A 24,246-nucleotide genomic window follows, 5' to 3' on the forward strand; every position below is an offset into this window, starting at 1 on the left:
CTTCTTCTTATTTTCACTCTTCAGCATGTCTGTAAGAGTTAAGAAGATTCTTGTAAATATAAAGATAAACTGTCTATAGAAATTCACAAAGCTCAGAAAGATCTGAATCTCATGAATACTAGTTGACTTCAGTCATGATAGAATAGTCTCAATCTGTGAAGATTTCATCTGAATATTATTTGTGATGATTACATATTCTAGGAAATTAATTCAGTGAGCACTGAAGTTGCACTTTATAAGCTTAATATACAGTTCTGTCTTATCTAAGACCTTCAACACACTTTGCACATGCTCAGTGTGTTCTTTCTTCTTCATGAAGTATATTATCACATCATTCAGATATATTATCACAAAGATATTCAGATATGTGTGAAGTGTTTTATTAATGAAAGACTGAAATGCTGTGAGAATATTAGTCAGATCAAAAGACACTACTAGATATTCAAACAATCTCAGTGCAGTTCTAAAGACAGTCTTTCATTCATCTTCAGATCATATTCACAGCTGTGTATATATATTAATCACATTTAGTTGTGTGAATATAACAGCTCTCACAAGATGATTGATCACATTCTCAATCAGAGACAGAGAATAGCAGCTCTTTGTTATCTTGAAGTTCAGGTTGTGATAGTCTACACATAATCTGAGATCTTCATTCTTCTTCTTCACAAATATCACAGAGACTTTCACAGAGGTCTGTGAAGATCAGATGAAGTTATTCTTCAGATTCTTCTTTACATAGGTCTGCAAGATCTCTGTCTTATAATGAGAGAGCTTATAGATTGATTCTCAGAAGGATTTCTGCTCTTCTATCAAATCTATTATCAGATTCTTCTTACAGTGAGAAGAAAGCTCAGCTATCTTAGCTGAGCTGAACATCTCTGTGAGATCTCAGTATTTCTCTGATATCTGAAGCTCAGTTTTCATAACTGTGAGATTCTCAGACACTTGTAAAGTCATTATATAGATAAGCTTGTCTTCTCTAATTAACTCTGCAGCATCAACTGCTTCTACCTCTGTAAATGAGTCTGTTAACACTGATTAAAAGTATAAACCTGACTTACAGACAGCTATGTGCGGATTGTATCTTTGAAGTCATGTAAGTCTTAAATACATATCATCTGTGATATTCATGATAATTACAGTTTTCATAAATCTTCTTCAGATTTTAGAGAGATCTTGCAATTCAAAGATAACTCTTGTAAGTCTCTCAGCTCTCAGATCTGAGTTCTCATACTCTGCTTATTGCAAGAGTAGGTTTTCAGTCTTCATCTTTCAGCTCATTTGCTCTGTGAGCTTTAGAGACATCACAGTGACCTGAGATTCTGAGTTCATCAATGCTTTTCATGCTTGTGAGACAGTAGTACTGTGACACAGTCTCTCTCTGTAAGTAAGCATTTTCATTGAAGAAGTAACAGATTCAGATGTCAGCTTCAAGACTCTTAAGAAGGCTGTTACTGACTCTGTCTGTGACTTCTCAAATTTCTATTTTAATTTGTTCAGACAGTTTGTATGAAGATATCCTGATTTAGAATAGATGAAGCAGAGTTTCTTTTTCTTAATCTCTCTGTTATACACTCTATTTATAGAAACTTATAAAGCTCTTTCTCTCTGCTCAGCAGTCAGACACAAATCTCTCTGTATCTTGTTATCTTTTTCTAATAAACCTGTTCTCTGTTGTTCTGGCTCTTGCAGAGCTGATTAATGATTCACTCTTTACAGATCTGTGACTCTCACAGTGATCTGTAAGTGATGAATGAGAGTCATCAGTTTCTTCAGAGTCAAGAACTTAGAGTCTTGCTCAATGAGCTTGTTCTGCATATCTTTATTCAGTCTTTTCATAAATATCATCATTCAGGTCTTATTTCAGAGCCCTGTTTTCACAGGTCTCAATTCATATCATAATTTCATGAAGTACTGTAAGTAGTCTTCATCAGATTCCTCATCTCTTTTTCTAATATTAATGATCACAGTTCAGATGTTCTCTGTTCAGCTCACAGAGTCTCTTAACTTATTCTCTAGATAGATCTTGAGAACAGATTATTAAGATCTCTCATAATCATTCTCTAGATGATTCAGCCAGTCCTTGACTTCAGTGTAATAGAGGCCTGTCATTATATAGGTGACAGCTTCTTCATCTTTTATATCACACAGTCAGGCTTGTGAGTCAATTTCAAATACAAACTTGTAAAAGCTTTTATAGATTGTGATTTGATAGATAATCTTAAGTAATCATAGCTTGAAAAAGTTTCTTTTCAGTTCACAGATGTCTCTGAAGATTATGTCTAGAGACTCAGTTCAAGAGTGTTTGCAGACAGTAAGCATTTCTTATAGAAAAATAGCTTGATTCTGCAGAAGATGCTCAAGAATGTTCTTCACTGAGATTGATTCATTCATGAATTCAGAGGGTTTCTCTGTCACAGATGCAGAGAATGATGTTCTGTGAGTGATTGATAAGTCCTCTGAGACTTCTTTCACAGAGATTATTCATGATTCAGGTGACTGCTCCTGAGTGCCTGCAGTAGAGTTCACAGAGATTGAAGCATGCAAGTTTCTAGTTCTTTCAGTCATAACAGACAGTTGCTGACTGACTGAGCTTGAAATGTAAGAATAAGTGCTCACAGATGATTATTCAGGTGTTTACAGCTTGATGTGATATGTACTGTTAACTACTAGAAGTGTTCATGATAGAAAGATAAATATAGAGATCAAATGTATAATAGCATTCAAGCTGAGTTATGAATAGTATTCATGAACTCCAGTCTATATAGTTGTGTGTAGCCAAGGGCCGCTAGCCCTATTGATTATGTGAGAGATAGGAATAGGGGTAAAGAATCCGCGAGGAGCGGGATTTCTTACAGGATGAATCAGCGCCTGTCCATGTCAATCACATTGCAGTGAAGAAAGATTCAGAAGATAACTATGAGAATGCTCTGATGAAACAGGAAAAAAATTAGCTTCTATTCAAATTTATAAACAGAAGCTTGAAGAGGTTGAACAACAATAATTTGAAGAGAAGTCACTATGCAATGATAAAATCTTCAGTTGTAAGACATCATAACCTCCAGCATATTCCCTTATCAAATACTTCTCACTGAGACCCTGCTGAACAATATAAGATAGAAGATCTGCCATAACTATCATCACATCATCACTGATCTGTTCCCTTCTCAACTGACCTGGACTCCGAGTTCTGCATTATCTGAAACAGCGGCTCTTGACTGATAGGAACTGCTTCTGGAAAGAGGGGACTAATGTGGCGGGCTGTGCCTGATCAATCATATAGACTATTCTGTTACACTTCACAGATTTCACATACACTCCGATCCTCGGCCATTCTTGATTGCTGATCCTCGGCCGCCACTCTGATCAATCATATAGACTATTCTGTTACACTTCACAGATTTCATATATGCTTCAATCCTCAGCCATTCTCAATCACTGATTCTCAGCTGCTATGAACACATATATATTCTTCCACCCCGAAGCTCCACTGCATACATCATCACATACATGTATAAATATTCATCTCAATCACTGATTCTCGCACTTTCTCTTTCTTTCCTTCTCTAGCATTTTTATCTTTGTTATATAAGACCTATCAATATTATACCAATCTATTCGGCGTAGGCCTCTTACATCAGGGTTTTTCCTATATCTGTAAAGTTAACTATTATACATTCATTAATTTCAGATATGTAAAATCAGAAAATTCCAGCTCAGAATATAAAAACTGTTTACAAATTACAGTGTTTTAACATCTTCTGATACTTTGAAATCATTTGACAATATCATAACAAAGGAAAAGAGAAAAAGAACACAGTCTTAAAGATAGACAGACATATTATTATTATTATTATTATTATTCTTTCATTATATGCAAGCGGAGCTTATGATGAGTTCTTGCATGATGTTAAATACAGGCCAAGTGTTGATTATACAGGAGGAAATACAGGTGTTGAGATCACGCCAAGATAACAAGAACATAGGAAATACAAAGGAGTGACAATTAGATACATGTAATAATAACTTCCCAGCCCAGGAACATAGAGCAATTTTATTGAAGTGATTTGTACACCTCTGTATTTATTAGAAACCTGAGGTGCTTGAGTTCCGGATTTAATGTATCCCCTGCGGGTTTCGAACTCACACACCTTGGTTTCCCACGCCAAGGTGCTACCGGGTGGCCGCATTAACCATTCAGCCACCGGGGCAGATAGACACATTAAATAGATAGATAGAAAGAAATTGAAAGGAAAAGAAAAAGTAAAGAGAGACTGTAACAAAACAAATTATTAAAAGATAGTATATAGCTGTTTTAACAGACTATATCTGATTGATTTTCTTCTCTTCATATTCAGATAATTCTGAATTTAGCTATTTTCTTATAGCTGCTTAAGTTTCTGATAGAAAGTCTATTAAGTATTTAATTTCTATCTCAGTTGAGAATAAGAATCTTATATTTAATTAATTTAGATTATACTTCTCTTTCAATCTGACTCTGAGACTATTATATAATGCACAGTGTATTATAATATACTCAGAATTCTCATTTATATTGCAGAATGAGTATTCTATTGAGTTAAATCTATCATCAAATCTTTGTATATAAGATTTAAAATAGTCATATTCTAGTTTCAGCTGTATTATAGATGAGAATATTTTCTTTTTATATTTAATTAAACAAGATTTTCACTTGAGTTTTATTTCAAATCTTGAATAATGTATACTCTTCTTTTATTTCTGTCAGCTTTTATTTCACTTATCTAAACAAGATTCTTTTATTTTTCTCTTTATAAAAGATCAGAACATAATTTTTTGAATAGATCTACTTAATTCTGCATTCTTTTTTACAGCTGAATTAGTCAATTCATTATCATGAATATTCATATAAGTAGAAACTCAGTGCAGATAAATTATCAGCTTTGATATTCTTCTCTTTTAAATTTTCAAAACAGAGTTTAAGATTAGTTCAAGATTTATTTAATTATTATAAATCTGACTACTTCTAAGTCTTTTTAAAGTAGCTTGACTATCAGAGAATATTCATATCTCTTTCAAACTATTTTCTCTTTTATAAGATTTTATTTCTATGAGTTTGAAAGCTTTCACTATTGTAAATAGTTTAGTATCAAAGACTTCAGATTCACAGTCTAGATTTCAGAAATCTGAGATAAAATTAATATTATCTTCAGTATAAGCAATGTCTGCATCTAATCTATTCAGATTCTCATTTTTTAAGCTATCTGAATAAATCAGAATAGAGTCTTTTATATTAATTGTAGAAATTCTCTTTAAATACTGTTCATATTCTTTCTCTTTTAATAGTTCACTTATTTATAAGTCTATAAGAGATTCAAGCTTTTCTCTTCAGAGAGATAACTTCTCATGATTCACTTTTTCAATATTTTGTGATTCAAAGGTTGCTTAAGCCAGCGTATGATTACAGGCGTACGCTGACTTCTTATATATTGTAATATCATACACTAATTTAATTAGCAGCCGCTATGGCCCCTTTACACTTGTACACATACACTAGTAGTTCGGAAGTGGCTGTGGTATTATCTGACAGTTGTATGTTCTTTCAAATCACATCCTTTCTCATCAGATTCAGTCACACTCATGTGACCATGTTATACACCCTAGCTTCATGTGGATTAGCTCACCACTAGCATTTCACAATTATATAACCTATTTCTGATTCAGCTAGTGTTCTGTGTACACTCTCACAAAGAAACTTTCACTATATTACATCACTCATTTACTAACTTTTCTCATTCTTCAATTATCTTCTTCATTTCATCATTATCAAACACTATCATTATTCAAGATTTCTACTCCTTCTTCTATTCAACTCTTTCTATCTGTTCATCTATTACATTGTACATGTTTCTGGCAATGACTCTCTGTTTCTACAGTAAGCATCATTGTAGTACTCATATCAGGCAGTTCATTAGCAGTAAGTGTAATGCATTGTGAAATGTGATCAGAACTTGTTTATCTTCTAACAATCATCAGAATGATGTATTATCATGAATGATAACATATCTTCTTCATCTTCTTATACACTCTTGACTATTTCTTCTTCTCAGTGAGTTTCTGATCATGTTTTCTGACATAATTTTGCATAAACACAGATGCTGATATGTTTATTTTTATTCACATAGAATCTTCACACATTGACAGATTTATGTTCACTGATGATAGTGAACCTGATATGAAATCCTTGATTGAGAACTTGAAGAATGTGATAATGAAGAAATTGTCTGTGTTATATATAATCAGGTCTTCTGTATTCTCTCTTACCTCTTCTGTCACTTCTTTCTCTGCTGTTTCTCTCTCTGTTTCTTTCTCTGTCACTTCTCAATCTTCTATACTTGTCTCTATATCTGATTCTCCCACTCTTACTACCTCTGTTCCTGTGACTTCTACTCTTACTACTTCTGGTTTTACTGTCTCTGTCTTTGTTACTAGCTCTCTCTGTTTCAAGAAGATATTATGTAGACTCAGTGAATCACATCTCTTAATATGTACACTTCTGCTCTTCTTACTGACTCTCAGAATAATTTATTGTATAAAGACTGTGTATGATATAACTATCTAAAGCTTGATTATGAACACTGATTATTACATTTATTTTAAATATTTATAATGAGATAATTATTCATTCATCTCAGAAAATCATCTTTCTTCTCAATAGTATTAAGATTGTAAGTTTTTTTCTTTTTCATCTTTTCTTTCTGATGCTGATTTTTCTATTCTTAGGAAAAATTGTTATGAGTTTTGCTGTGTACAAAGTCATGATGTTCACAGATATTAAAAAACTTTTTATAACTGTAAAGTTCAATATTGTAGAAATATCTGCTCTAATGAATTTCTTTGAAATAATTGATCTGTATCAGCCTATTCTCTGATATCTGTTATCTAACTTTATGATGCAGATGAAAGATATCTATATTTTCAGAAATGAGAACACAGATATTGTACTCTTTTACACTCACAGATGTGAGACTTATACATCTTGTTTAAAATATCATTGTGAGAATAAGCTGTTTGTATGCTGTGTTCTGCTTTCTGTATTTCTCTGTGTCTCTCTCTCTCTTTCTGAGAAGTCTCATGTGTGTTGTAATTATGCATACAACTCTAAGATTAGCAGGTGTTTGTTCAGTAACTGTTCTCATCTCTGAGTTTGTGATTTTTGTACACTAATAATAGTTCTTAGTTACTTCAGTGTCAGAGATCATTCTAATCAAAGATAATAACACTGCTGAGACTATTCTTTCTTATTCTCAAGCTTCTTCTGTCACTTTCTCTCTCTCTTCTGCAGGGAAGATTGTGCATATACCAGGTTATAAGTGTTCAGTGCTGAGTGACTCTTACTGTCATTTATTCAGTTCTGTGTCTTCTTCTTCTTCTATCTCTTCTGTCTTTACTCTCTCTACTCTGACTTCTGATTCTGCAGGTTCTACACTCTTCTTCAATTTCTCTACACATATGTGTACACATTTCTATATTAGCATTCCAGTCAATCTTGCAATAAATAACATTAATGTTGTATGCAGAGTAGTAGAGAAATCAGAGATATACACAGTGTTATTGTAAGAGCAGCTTGCAGCTCTTGAATCTCTTACAGATCTTGAGTTTTGAGATTTCCTTTATTTTTAACATTTTTCAGATGATGTGATGTTGAAAATAGATTAAACATGTAATGTATGAAAATGAATGAAATATGTATGATAACATTTATCTTTTTACAGCTGATTCTTACAGTTGATGATCAATTCATTATTTCTTTTCTTTTCTTACACTTTTCCTTTATCTGCTAGCTACTACTCTTACACAATCTCTATATAGTACAGTATTTGATGACTAGGTTCAGCAGCTTTCATCTTTATAATTCTGTCTCATGCATTATACTGTCTCTCTTCACCTGCTCAGATCACTATAGTGAACAGCTTATCAAAACTAATCTTATCTGATCTCTGAGTGTTCTCAGAGGTCAAGATGACTTGATCTCATATATCTGCAGATGTTTCAGATAGTTCATTCTCTATGATCTCTGCAATTGAACTAGTATAAACAGTTGAATTCAACTCTGAATTTCTTTTTCTTCTGCAATCTGACTCATGTGTAAGTCTGTTACTTTGAGACTGCTCTTTGCCATGTTGCACCTGCTGTCTGTGACATGTTATTATACAACTGACTACAGTCTCATCACTTATTGAAGTGTGATATTTATCTGATTTCTTCATTTCTTCTCATTCTTTTCTTATAATTGTGAAAAGATTGAAATAAGTGAGATTATCTGATTTGTAAGTGTCTATGATTTCTCTTACTTTATAAGGCTTTTTAATTATAAGTCTCTTCTTTTTCAATACTGATAATAGTGCTGTAGATAATTATAATTCACTCAGGTCTTGCATCTTTGCTTTCATAAGTTATGAATCATTGATTAAGTTGTATAAGACTCATTTCTCTGATTCTTTCAATGTGTATGTTTTCAGAGAATGTGATTTGAGTATTTTATATGACTCAAATCATCTAGATTGAAACTTCTCAGAACTCTCATTATGTATGAGAACTTATATTCTCATCTTGAGACTTGATTTCTTAACAAGTGAGTCTTGTATTCTTTTTAATTGAATTGCTCAGTTCAGAAGTAACTTATTAGCTTTTGTATGTATGTAGCTGATCTCTTTCAATCTTGGTTTCACATCTGTGACTGTTGCATCTGCAACTGCTGTTTCTGCTGTGTCTGCAACTGCTGTTTCTGCTGTATCTGTAACTGCTCTCTCTCTCACCTTTTTCAAAGCATTCTCTGAGATGCGCGGATGCAATTCATACAACAGGTAGAATGATGAACACTTGAAGACTGCATGCTGTTGAATCCGCATGGTCAATAGCACCTGCCTGAGATATTCATCTCATAGTCTCATAAGCTTGCTCACTAGATATTTCATCAGCATATTATTCAAGATTTCATTTAAGTGTTTCATCTTCCTGTTTGTTCGTGGATGATATAGCATTGTTCTATGATATCTTGTCTGTAACTGGCTTACAAAATGCCTCATCACTTCTTTCACAAGGTTTGCACTGTTATCAGTTAGAATCTCACATGGTATTTCATAGTTAACATAGATCTTATTATGTAGGAACTTTGTCATCACCTTCTCTGTTGTCTCTGAAACTGCTTTCATAACTGGCCAGTCAGTAGTGTAATCAATGACAGTGATTATTCATTGATTTTCATTTGATGTTTGCAGTAATATGTCTATGAGGTTCATCTCTCATCATTTAAATAATTGTATCATACACTTTATCTGATGTTGTACTTTCTTTCATTCTAATCCTTTCTTAGATTCTTTCACAACCTGATAATTCAGGCATTCATGAGCATATATCTGAATGTCCTCAGCCATGCTTGACCAGTATACTCTTGATTTGAGTACACTCATGAGTTCAGAGCTTTCTAAGTGACTGAATTCCTTATGCATATAAGTCATTAAGTTGTGTCTAAATGAAGATTCTAGATAGGAAGCTTCTGTGTATTCTAGATTATGATAAAGCACAATGTTGTTTTTTAATTTCCTCAGCTTGAAGTTTGAAAGCATCTCTTCTACTACTTTTATAAGACACTTGTCATCTGATATCTTGTCATTCTTCAAGTGAGAGATTATGATGTTCACTCATTCTGATTTCTTGCATTCTCTCAGTGTGTTTAATGCAAACATTTCTTATACCTGGTTTGCAGAACTCTCATTCATGAAATCAGGTCTGCAACTGATTGCATCAGGCATCACTGTGTTCAATTTCTTTCAGTATTTGATATAAAGATTGTACACTTGAAACTCTGAGATTCAACATACTAAGTATTTGAAAGGTTTTATTATCAATTATAGATAGATGAGGCTTTCATGATCTGTGATCACTGTTGTCATATACTTATTATCAATATATCTATCTCATAATGCCAGTGTGTGCTTGATTGCTAGCAATTTCTTTTTATACACTGAGTAATTGAGCTCAGTGTCTGATAGTTTTCTATCATTATACACTATTAGATGCAGCTTGTCATTCTTGCTCATCTGTAGAAGAGCGTCTTTGATAGTCTATTCAGATATGTCTATCTTGATGTAGAAAGATTTATTACAATCTGATTGAATAAGCACTGAGAATGTTGTTACACATTCACTCAGTGTGAGAAAAGCCTCTTCACACATGACATTTCAGATAATTGAACAAAACTTCTTCTTTTACAGATTTGCATTTATTTCTCTTAAGAGATCTGAGAGTGATGCAGATATTTATGTGAAATCCTTGATAAATCTGCAGTAATATGAGACTAACTTAAGAAACTGTTGTACATGATGTACATTTCTCAGCTATGATCAATTCACTATAATATTCAATTTCTCTGAGATGAGATGTATACAGTCATCACTCACTACATGTTTCATGAACTTCAACTCTTTCATTTCAAATACACACTTGATTGATTTGATGTAGAGCTTATACTCTGTCAGAGTTATAAGCACTTCATTGAGATGCTTCAGATGTTTGTTGTATAAGTTTGAAAAGACTAGAATGTTATTAAGATATATAAGGCATGAGATTTTATTCTATTTATGAAGAATTGTATTCATCATCATTTGAAAAGTGACAGATGCATTTGTCAGACTGAATGATATTATCAGGAATTTGAACTTCTCTTATTACATATTAAATGTAGTTTACAGAACTGACAGTTCATCTACATGAATCTGTCAGTATTCTGAGAGAAGATCAATCTTCAATAGATATCAGATGTTTCTGACTGTATTCAACTGTTATTAAATTCATGACAGTGAATATTCATTCTTGATTGTAAGCTTGTTAAGTGCTTGATAATTGATACACATCTGTCACTTCTCATCTGTCTTTTTCATGAATAGAACTGGAAAGCCTCACACACTTGATGAGAGTCATATAAGACTACATTCTAGAAGGTCTGTGATCTGACACTTCTGTTCTTTGAGATGTGTTTGTGACAGAGAATATGCATTCTGATTGACTGGTTTTACATCCTCTGTGTCAATCTCATGTACAAATCCTCATTTCAGCAGCAATTCTGATAGAAGATCTGTTCAGAAGATCTTTCTATACTTCTTCAGAAGCTTCTTTATACACTTATTCTCCTGCATATTCTTTATCTTAGTTTTCTCTGCTTCTGAGTCCTGTATGACATACAGAATGCTTTTGAATGAGATCTTATGAATTATTCTCTTTGCTTGTTGATGTATAAGCAGATTTAATTCTTCTATATCAGAGATGTGAAATGTCCTTCTCATATCAGTTAATAGAATTGTATGAATCATTTTCTTTCTATCAGTCAACTGTATATAGCATGTACATCATTGAATCTGCAGATTGAACCTTTGAAATCAATTAAGTCTGAGAATAAGGTCATATTTCATGTTCTGCAGCTCTCATGCTCAAATATAGCAAGATCATTCTTCAAAGTGCAAGAGAACTCTTACTTTTGCAGATGATATCAAATATCAGTTATCAGATAATCTTATGTATCAGAGATTCTTCACTCAGTGAACTTCTTTCAATCTTCAGATTATATAATTATCAATATATTGTATCAAAGCTTCTGTGTCTGCTAATACTTTTGCAGTCATCTCTCAATTCTTACTCAAGTGTCTCTTATACATTAACATTTCAGGTCTTAAGATATTGAGATGAGTCTTCACTTCATTCTCATCTGCATCTCAGTCAGAAGCCTGCTTCTTCTTTGCATTCATAGAATTCAGAGAGTCATCTAACACAGATATCTCTTTTACTTTGAAGACTTTTTATAGAATATCAGTGAGTATCTCTGAGCTCACTGATCCTGCTAGTTTTTTAACTGCACACACTGAGTGTAATCTTTTACATCATGATTTTGATGTCTGTAGTTGAAACAAGCTCAATGCTCATAATATCAAGGTTTTCACTCAGAGAATCTCTTTTTCAGAGAATTCAGTGCTTTAGCAATGACATTCAGATCTAGATTCATTGTGTTCAAGTGTGTGACTTGTATTATAGAAGTCTAATTACTCATTCTTCACTAAGACATACTTGATTGCAGTATTTTCTATTACAATTGACTCACTTATTCTCATATAATGAGAATGTTGTATACTTTCTTCACTGTGTCTGACTGTGAGATTAAGCATTTTCATTCTGCTCTCAACTCAGACATGAGACTATGAATGAAGATCTATAAATAGAAAGATATTGAAAGCTCTTCATTTAATACAAGATAGTATAAACTGAAGTATATGAAGTATAATGTAAGATTACTTACTTATCTACACTTAGTGAAGCATTTATAACACTTATCTCATACATTCACTTTCTCAAAGTTATGCAAGATTTATTTAGAAAACTCATTTCATGTTTATGAGAATGAATATTACTCTGAGTCTGTGAGATTCATCTTTTTATCAGTTATTTATAATGACTTTGTTTTTTCATATAGAAATATGACAGATCTTAAGACTTGTTAAAATTTCATTGACTGTCTGTCTGTGAGTTTATATTCAATTCAATAATATGATTATATCTGACTTAGCTAGCTGATTACAGCATTATTTTTTCAGTTACTATTGAAGCTTAATGACTCTGACAGATCTTCTGACTTGATATATTTCATACTCAGATTCTCATTCTGCACAGCAGTCTTCAATAATGTGTACACTTCTGAAGAGATTGTGAATAATTGTGATAAGATCTTCAGATTCAGTATAGTTATCTATCTGTGTAAACATTCAATCTTCTGCTGTAGATCTAAGATCTGGTTTTCTCTATTCTTATTAATGATGATGATTGTGTCAGCAAAGCTCTTCATAGTGAATGCTTGATCTGCAGTGAATGTCAATTATTGTTTAACTTTTATCTCAGCCTGTCACTGTATACACAAGGTCTTGATCTTGTTTAGAATTCTCATATACATACAAAGCTTCAATTTCAGTTCAGTGATCTTAGCTGCTTTTCTTACTGCTTTGAGTAAACTCTCTGAGAGATTCTGCATATCTTTCAGTTCAGATAGCAGAGAAGAATGTTATTTATATCAGCTAGAGAAGGTATTCATTTCAGTGTTTTCTTATTAATTATACAATGTCTATTGTTATATTACTATATCACTATATCACTATATCATTATATGATTTCTGTTATCATTATATGACTTCAGCAGTGACCATTCCTCTCTTTTATTTCTTTGAATGAAGAGCAGTCTTCTTTGAATCTGATTCATCACTCTCATCTCTTTTCTCACACCTCATTCATTCGCATACATGGCATTTGCCTGAGTGTGGAGTTTTTCTTTAACAAGTGAAGCAGTATTAATCAGATGCTTTTTCACTCACTACTCTTCATACACTATCTTTTTGAGACATTCTAGAACCACACTGATATGATAACTATGAATCACTTCATAGATGAAATTATCACGCCCTGAAGAAGTCTGCACTTCTCACTGATTTTTAGACATGCTATCAGATGTGATTCAAAGATTGCTTAAGCCAGCATATGATTACAGGTGTACGCCGGCTTCTTATATATTGTAATATTGTATGCTAATTTAATTAGCGGCTGCTATGGCCCCTTTACACTTGTACACGTACACTAGTAGTTCGGAAGCGGCCGCAGTATTATCCGACAGTCGTACGTTCTTCCGAACCACAATTTAAAGAAGAAAATTGATTTTTAATCAGAGAGCATAGTCTGTAAAGTTGAGAAGACATTTTCTTTAAAGAATCATTTTCATTTCAATCAAGAAATCTATTCTAATTCAGTTCATTTTCAGAGTTAATTGATAAAAATGAAGAAGAGACTCTTTCTCTGATTATATAATTTAAGCTCATCTTTATAACTCTCAGCACATAGTTCATACAGGCCTTTTCAAGTCTAATAGCAGAAGAAGGAATTGAAGCTTCAATTTTCATTGCTTTAATAGAAGATGATTTGAATACTTCTAGAATTCTTCTCAAGACTCTGTTTTGCAGACTTTGAAAGAGTTCAGTGAAGTTTTCTTGATTATTTTATTAAACTTGAACTCTATAATCAGCTACTGATGTAATACAGACTATATATAACTATCTCATAGTCTGGAAGAATAGATCTCTCTCTGTATTTAATAGTCTGATTATGTTGTTTAATAGTCTTTCTGTCTTGACAGTTCTTTGTTAAATGTGATATTTAAAATTCAACTTGAAGTTTAATCATACTCTCAATCATTTGATGTTTACACTGGGTTTAATCTCTCTATTTAAAAGAGTTAGAGATAGCTCTTTCTCATTGAATCTAGAAAAGAAATGAATTAACTCAGTTTTATTCATATCAAATTGAATTTAATTAATATCTGCTCTAATAAAGATTTCCTTTGCAGCTTCTTCAATCACTTTCAAATTCTCTTTGATAGTTTTTAAGCTGTAGACTAGATTAATATCATTCATATAACTTGAAGATTGCACTATTCTCATATTTCTATTCTTGAATAGATATGCAGTGTATATTGCAAATAAAATAGATGAGATTGAAGATTCTTATGATACTTCTATTTTTATCTCAGTCTTATCTTATTTCATTTCATCAAAGAAAAGTTGTATGATTCTTTTAAATATAAAATAGTTAACTCATTTTATTAGAGAAAGTGGCAGTTTTAACATCTTCAAAGTCTGAATTAACTTTGACTTTGAAACATGATCAAATGCTTCTTTTATGTCAATAAAAACTGCAGTTGAGATCAGATCTTCATACTTTGCAATTTGAATATTATGAATAATTGAGAGAACAGTATCAATTGCAGAATATTATTTTCTATCTCTCATTTATTCACTGAATAAAAGAGAGTTATTAATAGAGCTTATAAAAGATAGTTGAGTAGCTATTATCTTTTTCAAAATGTTTTCTAGACAGTTTAATAGAGATATTACTCTATATGACTTAGAAATTAAAGTTTTTCTATTAGATTTTATAAGAATCACTTCAGTGGCTTCTCTTCAGCATTCAGAATGATATTCATTTTTCAAGAGATTGAAAAAGAGCTCAAAATATTTATTCTTTAAGTAGGAATATATATTTTGAATAATCAAGTGATTAATTGAATCAGGCCCTGCAGCAGTTTTAACAGAACTTGAGAAGATAGCTGACTCTAATTCATCTTGTGTAAGATCAGACTATTCCCAGTCATTTTCATCAATGTAGTTGAGAAGTGATATATTCTCTTTCTCTGAATCTGAATCTGAATCTGGTGAGTTCTGAAAGAGAATTCTCATAAAAGCTTGACATTTTTTCTCAAAAGAGTTTGCTGTATATAATTCATTCTAAAACTCATATTCTAAGGCTGAAAGTTTTGCTACACTTCTTGTTTTAGTAGAGTTAAAAGCTTTAAAAACTTTCTTTTCTTATGCTTCTTCAAGAAATTTATTTCAGCAGTCTGTTTTAGCTTTTTTAATATCTGAAAAATATTCATTTCTGACAGCTTTAAACTCTTTATCAGAAATTATATCATTCTTTCAATCTTCTCTAACAGTAGTCAATTGTTTCCTTTTAAATGTGATATTCTCATTTTATCAAGATTTTAAATACTCAGAACACTTTCTCTTTGAAATATTATCTTTAACACTTACTAGAATAATAGATGTAATGAGCTTTACTCTATTCTCAAGCATTTCATTTGAGATATCTTGACCAGAGTTTCAATACAGCTCACTCTGTCTTTCAGATTTTAACAGTTTTATACTTTCTTCAACTGTCTTTCAGTCAGCTTTTTCAAAGTTAAACTGATTAGAGAGAAGAGAATTTTCACTCATTTATTTCTCACTCAGTTCAATATTAAATTGAATAATCTCATGATCTGATTCTGATGTCTCATTTGAATCAATAAATCAGTTTACAAGTCTTTTTTCTATTAGATTTTGTGACATGAAGATTAGATTTATAATAGATTTCTGTTTCATATCTTTTCTAAAGAATGTTTGTTGATCAGACTTGTTAACTAAATCTATTGAATGCTCAAAGATTCATTCAATCAGATTATCAGCTCTTACTGCTCTTTTATATTCTAAATTTTATCAGAGATGATGTGCATTGAAATCTCCTGCAATTATAGAGTTTCTTGATGAAGTTATGTTCAGAAATTCTCTATTAATTATTCAGATGTTATTATTTTTCTTCAATAACTTTTCATTATAGATATTTATAAGCTGTATAGTATCAACCTCATTCTCTTTATCTATAATATCACTCATCAGAATATCAGGGTGAGACATGATATTAAATCTTAGATTAAATTAATATCTTGATTTCTTTCTTTCATAGATCACTACTCTTGACTTTATCTCAGACTTTTGAGGTAAAAAGCAGTAGTAGCTTAAATGAGAAATGATATATTTTTGCTCAGCATTAAAATTCGGCTTCTGAAGCAGTATAAAATCAACTTTTTATTCAAATACAATTTGAATAAAAACTATACTTTTCTAATATACTATGATCAGAGATATTAAACTATCTGATAATTTCATATTTTATAATTATAAGTTTCTTAATTATTTCTTCTTATAATTATCTCTGATAATAGTGATAAATATCTTAACTTAAGTTAAACTTTCACTTTATTTTCATCTCTGTTAATAAAATTATTAAAATATTATATATTATTAATATAATAGTTAAATATATATTCTTAACTAGACTAACTATATAACTGAGTAACATAGTTTATATCTGAGATTAGAATTAAACTTTATAATTATTATATTATTTAAAATATTACTTCTGATTATAATATAAGTTTATTATATTAATTTTAAATCACTTTTATTTCAAATATTAAAGATCTCAGATTTACTTTTTAAATAAAGATTTAATCTCAGATAGACTAATTATATAACTGTGTCTGAAATCAGAACTAGAATATTTAATAGTCTTATTATTAATTTAATTAATCTCATTACATAATTTTAATATTAAATAGTAGTTTTATACTATCTTAGTAAGACTTACTATCTACTCTTATTATATTTTTTAAATAAGATTATAATTTTCACTTCTTAATTTAAATTATTTTTATTACTTTAAATAACTTTAAATCTTATTTAAGTATTATTAAAAAGTGTTACTTTTTAAAAAATTAAAAATAATTTAAAGAAAATCTTAAAATGTCTAAAAATAGTAACTTTATATCAAGAATTAAACTAAATGTGATTAAATAGAATCACTTTCTTAATTTTTCTAAGTCATGATCTCATTTTAAAATCTGATATATAGTCACTTTGCATGTTTTTTTAATGATTAGTCTCAGCAGGATTCATGCCAAGAAATGTATGAGACCAGACCAAATGAGACTAAACATGAAATTCATGGTCCCGGCGGCCAGTCTACACCCACGGATGTGGTGGGTTTTTAGCGTAGGCACGTGTATTCCATTTTGTTTCTAACTCCGCGCAACGAGTTTATTCCAACTTCTGTCGCCGCGGATAGTCAACAATTTGTTTTAACCTAAGGAGCCTGTTCCCTTTCATTTGATTTGGGCCATGGTCTGACGAATACAGACAGACGTCTCGCCCCACAAACATCCTGCTGTTCCAACATCCACCGTTGGAATATTTTAACACCGCTAATTCTGCTAATTTCATAAAGTATGCTATGCTCCCTGTCCCTTGATCTGTTAGGCCAATATGAGCAATATTATTTTAGACTCACACGACGAGAGAGTCCCTGTTGCTTTAAGGAGCGCATTTCCTACCAATAAATACTTCGTTCCCCAATGGATATGTACGAATCTGCTGAGAATATCTGGGATTCATTTCATCGTTGCTGCTTTATATAAAATTTACTCTGTAACCTGTTGGGAAGAATGGATTTATAGTGTGTGGGAACAATGCTTCGTACTTACAGTCGAAAAGGGAAGGGGAAAGATAATAAAACGAGGTTAATAGGGCTCTTGAATTCGATGGGCTCAAGTATATATAGATAATATTGTACAGTACAGACCGAACTGTCTGGGGAATAAACATTAACGTTGTTTATCTAGGGTAGGTGGAAACCCGCAAGGGCAAGGTAGCAAAAAGCAAAGAACCCTTCTCAGACCAAAGCCTCCTATGCCTTTCAAACATGAACAAACGGTGTATAGTAAAACATTCAGTCAAATCAAAATGAAAAGTCTTCTGATTTCTCTCAAAAAGGGAGAAAGAAGAAGAAAACAAAGAGTAAAAGAGAAACCAGTACAAAAATCTACGCCTGTCTATTATTGCCGTTAAGTCGCCATGCGCGCAGTGGTAGCTGTTGCACCTTCAGAACAGCGGGTCTGATATATAGGAAAAATGTAACTGCGCCGATAATTACACATATGATGTTGGTGGTATAATACCCGTCGCGATATACCTGGCAAACACCCTTGCCAGCTTCACAGCGATGTCTGTCCGCTTCAAGCGCGCAGGAAAATTGCGCCGTGAGGGGATCCTTTATGCCTGCGGGTGTTTGTGTGGGGGGTATGCAGGTTGCGCTCGTGAAGAGATCGACAAGTTTGAGAATGAAGAATTTGGGGAACGTTCCACCGAGGTTGGAGACACTGTGTGACAGATATTTAGCTTTAGATTATAAACCATTTTTCAGAAGGTATGGGGACTAGAAGGGTGATGAAAAGTGGGAAACTCACGTTGCGAGGAGGGTCATGTAAGTCCCGCCGATGGCGGGGTCGGCAATGCGTGCATGGAAGGCGGAAACAGCAACAAACATAACGGTCATCATGAACGTAGAGAAGACATGTTCGGCAATAACTACCAGGATATACCAGGTCGGCATTGGTCCGCCACCACTCGGGAAGACCATGACAACTGCCTGCGCGAGAAGTGCGGCAAACAGCCGGGCAACAAATGCCCAGCACCAGAGCCTCATTGGGGTATACTTGTTCGACCATTTGCCAGCATAGTATCCTAACCCGATCTCGAATGGGAAATCGATCAGGACGACGAGTGCCATGTTCTCTTGGCCAAAGCCCTGGTCAATTAGTTTTAGACTGGTCACGGCATCGTTGGCTTGGAAGCCGATTTTGGCGATGAGGTGGACAATGATAATGGTGTGAATGCTCTTCAGCTTCAATACACCCCACATGCTCTTATAGACTGCAAGGATGCCATCCCGATCGTTGGATTTCTCCTCTTTCTTCCGGATAGCTAGAACTAACGTGACAACGATATAGAACCACCCCCAGAATGTAAGGTAACCGCCCAAGGTTATAAGGCCAGTATTGCCATCCAGAGTGCGGAACCATTTGTTAGCGAAATCTTTCGAGTTCAAGGCCAAGAAGACAGTGTATGAAAGAAACTGGCCGGCAGTGAGACCAACCGTCTGGGCCGTGGAAGCGTAAGAGATATTCTGGGCCGACAAGAGGGAAATAGCCCAGCCGTCAACCGCAATATCCTGCGTCGCACATAGGAACACCAAGAGGAACCACCAGCCAGTAAAGTTCCAAACACCTGCACCACCATCTGCGCCAGCAGCTACCATCATTTTATCAATGCTACCTCCCAGATATAGCATTGCAATACCGGATATCATCTGGATGGGCGTGATCCAACTTTTCCTCCGCCCAAATCTTCGACTCCAAACAGCATCTACAATGGGACTCCAAAGCAGCTTCAGGGAATAAGGGTATGACGCAAGGGAGAATATGCCGATTTGGCCGTAGGAGAGGTAAGGTTTAAGAAGGAAAGGCACCGATCCACCAGCCAGCCCCATCGGCACACCCTGCAAAAAGTAGAGAAGACATAATAGTACAAAATTCCGCTTGTCGTGTACGGGTAGATCGCCAAAGCTCGTAGTTGTGGTGCCTGGAGTTTGTGGTGTGGGAGGTTCATGATTGAGCGAGAAATCCGATCTGTTCATGAGCCGGACTGTCTGGGTAGCTGAGGGAGCTGAGTCGAGGGAATTGTCCTTCCTCCGCATTTCAATAGTAGAAATCATGTCACTCTCGGCGTGGCCGTTTTCCCCGGCGGTTACGACGGCCAGGCCCGGCCTGTTGGAAGGGCGACGTTTGAGTGATCCCACCTTTTTAGAGCGCCTCATCTGAAGATTTCTTGGGTTTGGTTGACCAAACCGCGAGGGGGAAATCAGTTGTGCGCCTCGTTGATGACTTCACTGGGCCGGAATTCAGATACGTCTGTGTTGTTATTTGTACAATCCTCGTTCGTGTTCCGCTTTCCACTCTCCTCTTTCTTCAATATTTCCCGAAGCTTCTTGTAATCCTGCCAAGGAAACTTTATCGCGATGACCAGAGGCGGAAGAACTATTGGCTCTGTGACCCTGAAAGCGAGCGGAAGACAAGGGGCTGGAGTTGGACGTCCTGACCCTAGTCGGAATCAATGGTCTGGCAAGAGTCGGAAACATGGAGAGGCAAGCCGGAGGAAACGAAAGGCGATTTTTGCGCGGGAGGGAGGGATATGGCGGGAGTGCGGGCTCACCTTCAGAGGCGGCGTCCATGGGGCGGCGGAAATAATTTGAGGCAAGTTGGCCTCTGCGCGGATCTAATGGCTTAGCCCGCTGCCTAGATTGCGGATCACTGACGTGTTGGCTTTGTTACGTGCTGGCGGATGTGATAGGACAGACAGAAGCGGAGATGTGGATAAGCGGGGCTGACTAAGGGCTCAGGTAAGCAAGAGCCGCAGGGGCTCTGTTTCAATTTTAAAAACATAGATACATAACTTAACATGGAGTGGCGGCCTCGTCCCAAAGACGCTGTCTCTTGCAGAGTTATGTAGACGAACTAGTAGCAAGACACAGACTTGGGCCGATGCGGGAGCATAAATTATGTTTATTTACATCAGATAGAGCGATTTAAATTGGGATCAATAATATAAATATCCTATATATTACCTGGCCAGGAGCCTCTTCCGCTTTTTTCACTTATCCAACAGCATCTTCCCTCTATTCGCTAATGCAAACCCCATATCGAGCAACAATGACATCAGCACAAGGGAGTCCCCACGCTCATTTCTTTAGACATTTCCAACCACCTTCCTTCAGCGGAGAGTAGCCGGCTACTTTTTTGTCCTATGGTCGACTCGGACGCTGTGGCGCTATTTGCGATTCGTTCGCGGCCAGAAGTGGCAGCGCATGAGTAAAACAATGAACTTCCCTCATCACAATTGTCCACTGTTCAAATTGAAACCACCGCCTACCGCTCTATGACTTCTAACTAGTAAAAATTAAACAGCCACCCAAAAGAACCATTCAAGTCGATTGAGCAGACGCGTGAATGGATGACATTCAAGACCTACAAACAGGGGCCCCCAGATATCGTGGGCCGTTCTTTCAACTTCGCCATCTTGGACAAGTCGATTCCTGAAACGCAAGAGCAACTCATTGGCTACGTGAGCGTTAACATGGTAGTCCCCTGTCCTGAGATTAGACACTCACTTCCCCTTGAATCGTGGGCAAAGGGATATGCCACCGAGGCGTTGCAGATGATGTTGAAGATCTGGTGGGATCTCCCGAGGCGGAATGTTACTGAGCGCAGTGGAGGTGATAGTGGCGATGGTGAACGTGCGGACAAAATTTATGCCACTTGTTAGGCGGGAAATCATGTGGGTTCGAGATCGTCCAGGAGATCACCTATGGAGGTGATGATCTTCTTCTATTTGCTACAGAAAGGCCTAAAGCATAGAGAAATGCCCCTATAAAGAGGCCTGTGGCTAATGGTAACCTTTGCTGGGGTGGATGGTGCTGAATTCATGGATACGTGTGGTCTGTTATATGGTCTGTTTGTTTGACTTGGGTTATGTAACTTACTCGCTCTGGTTTACGTTGGGAACTGATAAGGCTTTGCTCGTCGATTTATTAAGGCTCATTTGTCACATTGTAAAATAAAGGAATGAATTTAACAACGATGTAACTTCAAATGTATCTCCAGGGACCAATGAAATTTGGCAATCGTTGACTACTAATTGATACAACGGTCCGCTATGTTTGGTACGGGGTCAAACTTGTGTATACAGAAAACTTGACCTCGCTAAGTGCGCCACTTGACCTCATTACATAATCATGACCCTGACCTCACACAATACAGTAATAATCAGTTGATAATTGACTTTCAATCTTTCAATTCATTCATTCACTCAGCTTATCAATCAATCAAAGCATGTATAGCTGATTCATAATCAATTAAATGAACTGATAAATTCATATAGAATATAAAGAGATATTTTACAGAATTTTAAAATATATCAAGATAAAAATATTTAATAATTAATTTTAAATTAATTTTAAATTAATTATTAATTAATTATAGTAATAAAAATAAATTCAATCTGTATATTTAAGTAATTAATAATTGATTGAAAATCAGTTAATAATCAATTCAGTGTAATTTATATAAATACTTACTTTATTTATCACGCTTCCGGCCGCGTCAAGGCCTCATTGCGGTTCCACACAGCTCATCACTTTCATGCGGATAATTTCATTCTGTCTGAACTGGTTTTCAATCACTCTATGACATCATTTAGATATATTATAGAAAGATCTGATTGATAAATATGAGAATCTCACTTCTATATAAGGTCAGCAGATTACTTTTTCTTGACAATGAGACACTGCTGAGATATCACTCTGACTATTCTCACTTATGAAATGAGAGAAGAGTATTCACTCATTATCTATATAGAATAGCTAGATACTGACTTCTTATTAAAGAAGTCAGTGATTCATTTTACTGCTACTGAAATATATACAAGAGTTACTGTATATCTCATACAATCTTCTTAGTATACTAAGTATCATATCTGTGATATTCTTGTAATAACTCTGTAGTCTACAAGCTTGCTATTTAAGCAAGATAGTCAAGCTCACTTATACAGCTTCTCAAACAACTATTTCTATATATTATCACTGACTAGTCACTGCTTTGATTCTGTTATATTACAATTCAAATCACTTAATCTGATTACATGTTTAAATCAGTCAAGCTCTAACAGACTGATATAATCTTATACACTTATACTGAGACTGATCTGATCTCACTCTCTGAAAGAAATACTACATTATTCTCTAGAGTGTATACATCTCTATCTCAGCAGAAATCCGAGATTTCTGAACTCACTGTATATTTTGACATGAGCTCTTCAACTGCTCTGCTACTGTCACAGTCTCTACACATCTACATCTATTATAGAGATAGAGAGATTAAGATTAAAGATTCTCTGAGATATAAGAGAAATATCTTGTCTGAATTTCACAGCTTTATCTGTATTCTTGAACAGAAATTCTGTCTTAATCTGAGTCAGTATAATACTCATGAGATATAAGTAATATACACTGTCAATCTTCTTGAAGACATCTCTGCAACTACTTGAACTATCAAGAAGAGAGAGCTTGAGTGTATCAATACTGTCATGACTTAAGAAGAATTCAAGAACTTTCTATTGAATTAAATCAAAGATCACTGCAACTGCAGCTTCACAGTAGCACAGCAGTTTAACTCATTATATTAATAAGATGATGAGAATTCTTCTAATTTCAATACAAGATTTGAAAAATATTGAGAGAAATTAACTGATAATTTGAATTAATTAAAAATACAGCTTTATCTCATGAAACTGACTCATAAGATGCAGACAATGATATTATAATATCAAAGTTCATCAATCAATTGCACTGAGCTTGTTAACCTGACTTCTCAGATCTATTTAAATAATCAATTCTTCAAGAAAAAGATCAACAAGACTTCTTCTAAGTAATTAATAATAAGATCTAAATAATATTATAATGACTTCAGTGTGAAGAAAGTAAAGAAGAATTTCAAGTATTCTGATTCTTCACTCACTGTAAAAAAATGTTAAAAAAGATTTGACAAAGATCTCTATTTCAACTGTGAAGCTGATAATTACTATATCAGTGATTGCAAGAAGCTGAAGAAGAGAAGAAATTAAGAAGACATCTTCTCAAAGTTAACTTCTCTTCTGACAAACATATTCATGAAAGATAAAGAAGAGAAAGAAAAGAATTAATAATTTTCATATCTTCAAGTTCATGTTATAATCACAATGCATATCCTGAATGAGAAGATACTAGTGAGATGCCTACTTGACTTTGAAGTAAATGCTAACTTCATATTCTATTTCTTTTCTTTGATGAAGAGTTGAAAGAAGATAGATCTGTCAGATCATGTAAAATTTACTGATAAAATGAAATATCACTGTTTTAGCATAATTCAAGTGA

At 34.1% G+C, this 24,246-nt stretch overlaps 3 protein-coding genes across 4 annotated transcripts; 2 read left to right on the plus strand and 1 right to left on the minus strand.

Annotated features, from left to right (window-relative positions):
* Window positions 1-17,826: 17,826 nt before the first annotated feature.
* On the minus strand, window positions 17,827-21,890 carry BDCG_06194. 2 transcript variants are annotated; one of them, XM_045421922.1, is made up of 4 exons: window positions 21,448-21,890; window positions 21,309-21,397; window positions 18,689-21,222; window positions 17,827-18,601 (listed from the first exon to the last, which is right to left on the minus strand). In XM_045421922.1, exons 3-4 carry the CDS (start codon window positions 20,095-20,097, stop codon window positions 18,265-18,267), a joined length of 1,746 nt encoding a protein of 581 aa, XP_045281576.1. In that variant the 5' UTR covers window positions 20,098-21,222; window positions 21,309-21,397; window positions 21,448-21,890; the 3' UTR covers window positions 17,827-18,264. The 2 variants fall into 2 exon arrangements, with proteins under 2 accessions (XP_045281576.1, XP_045277679.1); XM_045421921.1 differs by having other exon boundaries at window positions 21,309-21,890.
* On the plus strand, window positions 20,299-20,532 carry BDCG_17256 (uncharacterized protein; the record flags this gene model as incomplete). Its single annotated transcript, XM_045426399.1, has 1 exon — window positions 20,299-20,532. One exon carries the CDS (start codon window positions 20,299-20,301, stop codon window positions 20,530-20,532), a length of 234 nt encoding a protein of 77 aa, XP_045281577.1.
* Window positions 21,084-21,602, plus strand: BDCG_17257 (uncharacterized protein; the record flags this gene model as incomplete). Its single annotated transcript, XM_045426400.1, has 2 exons — window positions 21,084-21,148; window positions 21,245-21,602. The coding sequence occupies 2 exons, from the start codon at window positions 21,084-21,086 to the stop codon at window positions 21,600-21,602; spliced, it is 423 nt and encodes a 140-aa protein (XP_045281578.1).
* Window positions 21,891-24,246: the final 2,356 nt, after the last annotated feature.

Source organism: Blastomyces dermatitidis (assembly GCF_000003525.1).
Source record: "Blastomyces dermatitidis ER-3 genomic scaffold supercont1.6, whole genome shotgun sequence".
In the NCBI taxonomy this organism is placed as follows: domain Eukaryota; kingdom Fungi; phylum Ascomycota; class Eurotiomycetes; order Onygenales; family Ajellomycetaceae; genus Blastomyces; species Blastomyces dermatitidis.